We start from the raw sequence: 2,511 nt of genomic DNA, 5'->3' as shown, positions 1-2,511 counted from the left end.
GTGAGGAGAGAGAGAGAGAGAGAGAGAGAGAGAGAAGCGCGCGCCACCCGCACCACGTGGCCTGAATCGTATCAAATCATTAAAATGCAACTCTCCCGTCGTCTGGTAGAGAGGAAGAGAGAGAGGGGGGGGGGGGGGGGGGAGGGTAGCCACACGCTAATGACAACAAAACGTCACGGTGACTTTAACGCAGGAGCGGGGCTACAAACCCAAAAAGAATCACTTTTGAGAATTCTTAGGTCGCAAGATTGTTCGCCGTGTAGAGCGCTTTGTCATCACAGTCCCGGCAGTAGTACGGGCATAAATTAAGGAGATACCGTATAAGAAAGTTTAGCCCTCGATCACTCACGCAACGTCTCTCTCTGTCTCTGTCTCCCCCCCCTTTTTTTTTGATTTCATTCACACGCTAAATGGGAAATGAAGTTGTCGTCCACAGTTGGCGATGTATCAGGGAGAGCATCTTGCAGGTGAACACATTAAATCTAAAAAGTTACAAATTTACATCTCTCAGCTGGACAAAATGATTCCTTTTGCCTTAGTGCCTTTGTTAAAAAAAAATTAAAAAAAAACTCCGGTCCCAAGCATTTTTATAAAACTAGGTTTTTGTTCCCTATGACCAAAAGCAAGCCAAAAGCGCCATTCACCCAGACAACCACTTAGCTCCCTGTCAGCGAGCCTTCAGCCTGTCAGTGATGGGATATGTAGGAGAAGCACAAAGGCACGGCGGTGCATTGGGTTGCATAACTGCCGACCAGGTGCAAGAGTAACAAAAAACATACTCCTTAGGGTTGGAATACGCATGATCAAAAAAATTAATAATAATCGGCGTGATGTCGAATGTGGTAAGCACCCTATCAAGTGTCACGCAGACGTGGGCGGTTGTACTGTACTCGCTGCATGCAAGGCAAAATGCAAACAATATAGACTGTAAAAAGTTATGACATGCAGGTACAACACAGAAACGAATTTTTCGCAAACCAAAAGTAATGTAATGGTAGTAATGGAAGTATGGAATGTCCCGCATATGTACTGCTATAAAATGAACCCTAATACCAAACATTGTACGATTTAAAAAAACGATTTTTTAGAAGATTTTTTTGTAGGTTATAAATGGCTAAGAAAAGCATGTTTACCCAGTAAAAACGGATTTTCATCACAGGGAATTTGTGATTTTTTTTAAAGAGACGGGTATAGACTGATTTAGAAAAAGAAAGCAAGCTGCACCTTAATCCAGGTATCGTCCAGAGAGCACGTCCGTCATTCGCTGTTAAAAAAAAAAACTTCCAAGTTTAGGCTTTGTTCAGAATATGCAAGCTCTCATGGCGCCTGATAGGTATGCAACATCTTGTCTGCAATGCATTCGTGTTCTGCGGGGTGGCCCACCCCGAGTCTCGCAGGCGCTGAGCTCCCCTCATTTGACGAATAAATCTGACAAAAGCCGGGCGTACTTTACGGACGATCACTAATTCACCGTGTGTTCAGAACGAAAACAGGGGAAGAAAGGAAGAAGTTGCTTCAAGAACATGGCGGTCGGCCCATATGAATACATCGACACACCATTCTCTTTTGTCGATCAATTCCAAGTCGATACGAAGTGCTTACCCATTTATGATTTCAAATTGTAATTCTGCGACACACATCATGGACAATTTTAGCGTAAACCTGCGACTATTGTTTACTGTGAGCAAAATGGTGCGCGAAAAATAAAAGAAAGCAAGTTTACAGGCAGAGAAAAAAACGATTTTATCGAAAATTAGTACGGTAAAAACCAGCCATGGATTCCCAGGAGTTTCCTTCATTTTCCAGGAGAGTTGGAAGAGTCCCAGGGGTTGCCCTGGGAATGTGCAATTTCACCAAGGGGTGTCCTGGGTTTTCCAGTAGATCCCCTGGGAATAATTGTTTGTTTCCAGGGCATCCACTTAGGTTCCAACTCTCCTGGGAATCCCTGGACTCCGTTTTAACCGTGAAGGATGTTTTGTGAAATTGCCAATTTTGACGATGTATAGTAAAGTACAGGAAATGTATAGTACTTCTTGTATGACAAATATTCTAAGCTAATTTAAGAATACTAACTTTTTTTTTCAAATCTCCATTGCAGGTCGGTTGTGCGCCATATCTCTGGGCTTATTCACACTGCTGGTCGGTGTGCTGCTGTCCTCCGTCCCCTGGCTCGACTACATGATACAGAAGGTAGGTGGGTAGCGACCCGCAGGGGCCGGGCCGGTAGGGGCCACTGCAAATTCATACTCACGGCCCACGCCACGCCTCGCCCTGCGCGGCTCGGGCGACCTCAAGCAGCGAAACAGGTCCAGCGCGGCGAACATGACGTATCGCAATAGTGTGCATATTATTACCGTGCAACAGGTTTAAAGTGGTAACGATGATAGGTTCTCGATGGAAGCTGCTCGCGATGGTCTCGGGGATGAGCAGGAGCAGCTCACTGCTCGCCGCGCTCCTTGTGAAATGAGCAGCAGTGACTCGCTCTTTCACTCTGACGGAGCACGCGTGAGG

General features: G+C 45.6%; 1 protein-coding gene across 1 annotated transcript in view; it reads left to right on the top strand.

The window, feature by feature from the left end:
• The window catches only part of LOC127749374 (lysosome membrane protein 2-like), a 45,029-nt gene that overhangs the window by 28,383 nt on the left and 14,135 nt on the right, over positions 1-2,511 (top strand). The window contains exon 3 of the mRNA XM_052267376.1: positions 2,099-2,190. Coding sequence (XP_052123336.1) covers positions 2,099-2,190 — 92 coding nt within the window. The remainder of the gene's footprint in view (positions 1-2,098; positions 2,191-2,511) is intronic.

The sequence above is a fragment of the Frankliniella occidentalis genome, unplaced genomic scaffold (genome assembly GCF_000697945.3).
Source record: "Frankliniella occidentalis isolate FOCC.00 unplaced genomic scaffold, Focc_3.1 Scaffold50, whole genome shotgun sequence".
Taxonomy (NCBI): domain Eukaryota; kingdom Metazoa; phylum Arthropoda; class Insecta; order Thysanoptera; family Thripidae; genus Frankliniella; species Frankliniella occidentalis.
Note: the sequence above shows the minus strand (reverse complement) of the source record. Positions and strands in the feature narration are given on the sequence as shown.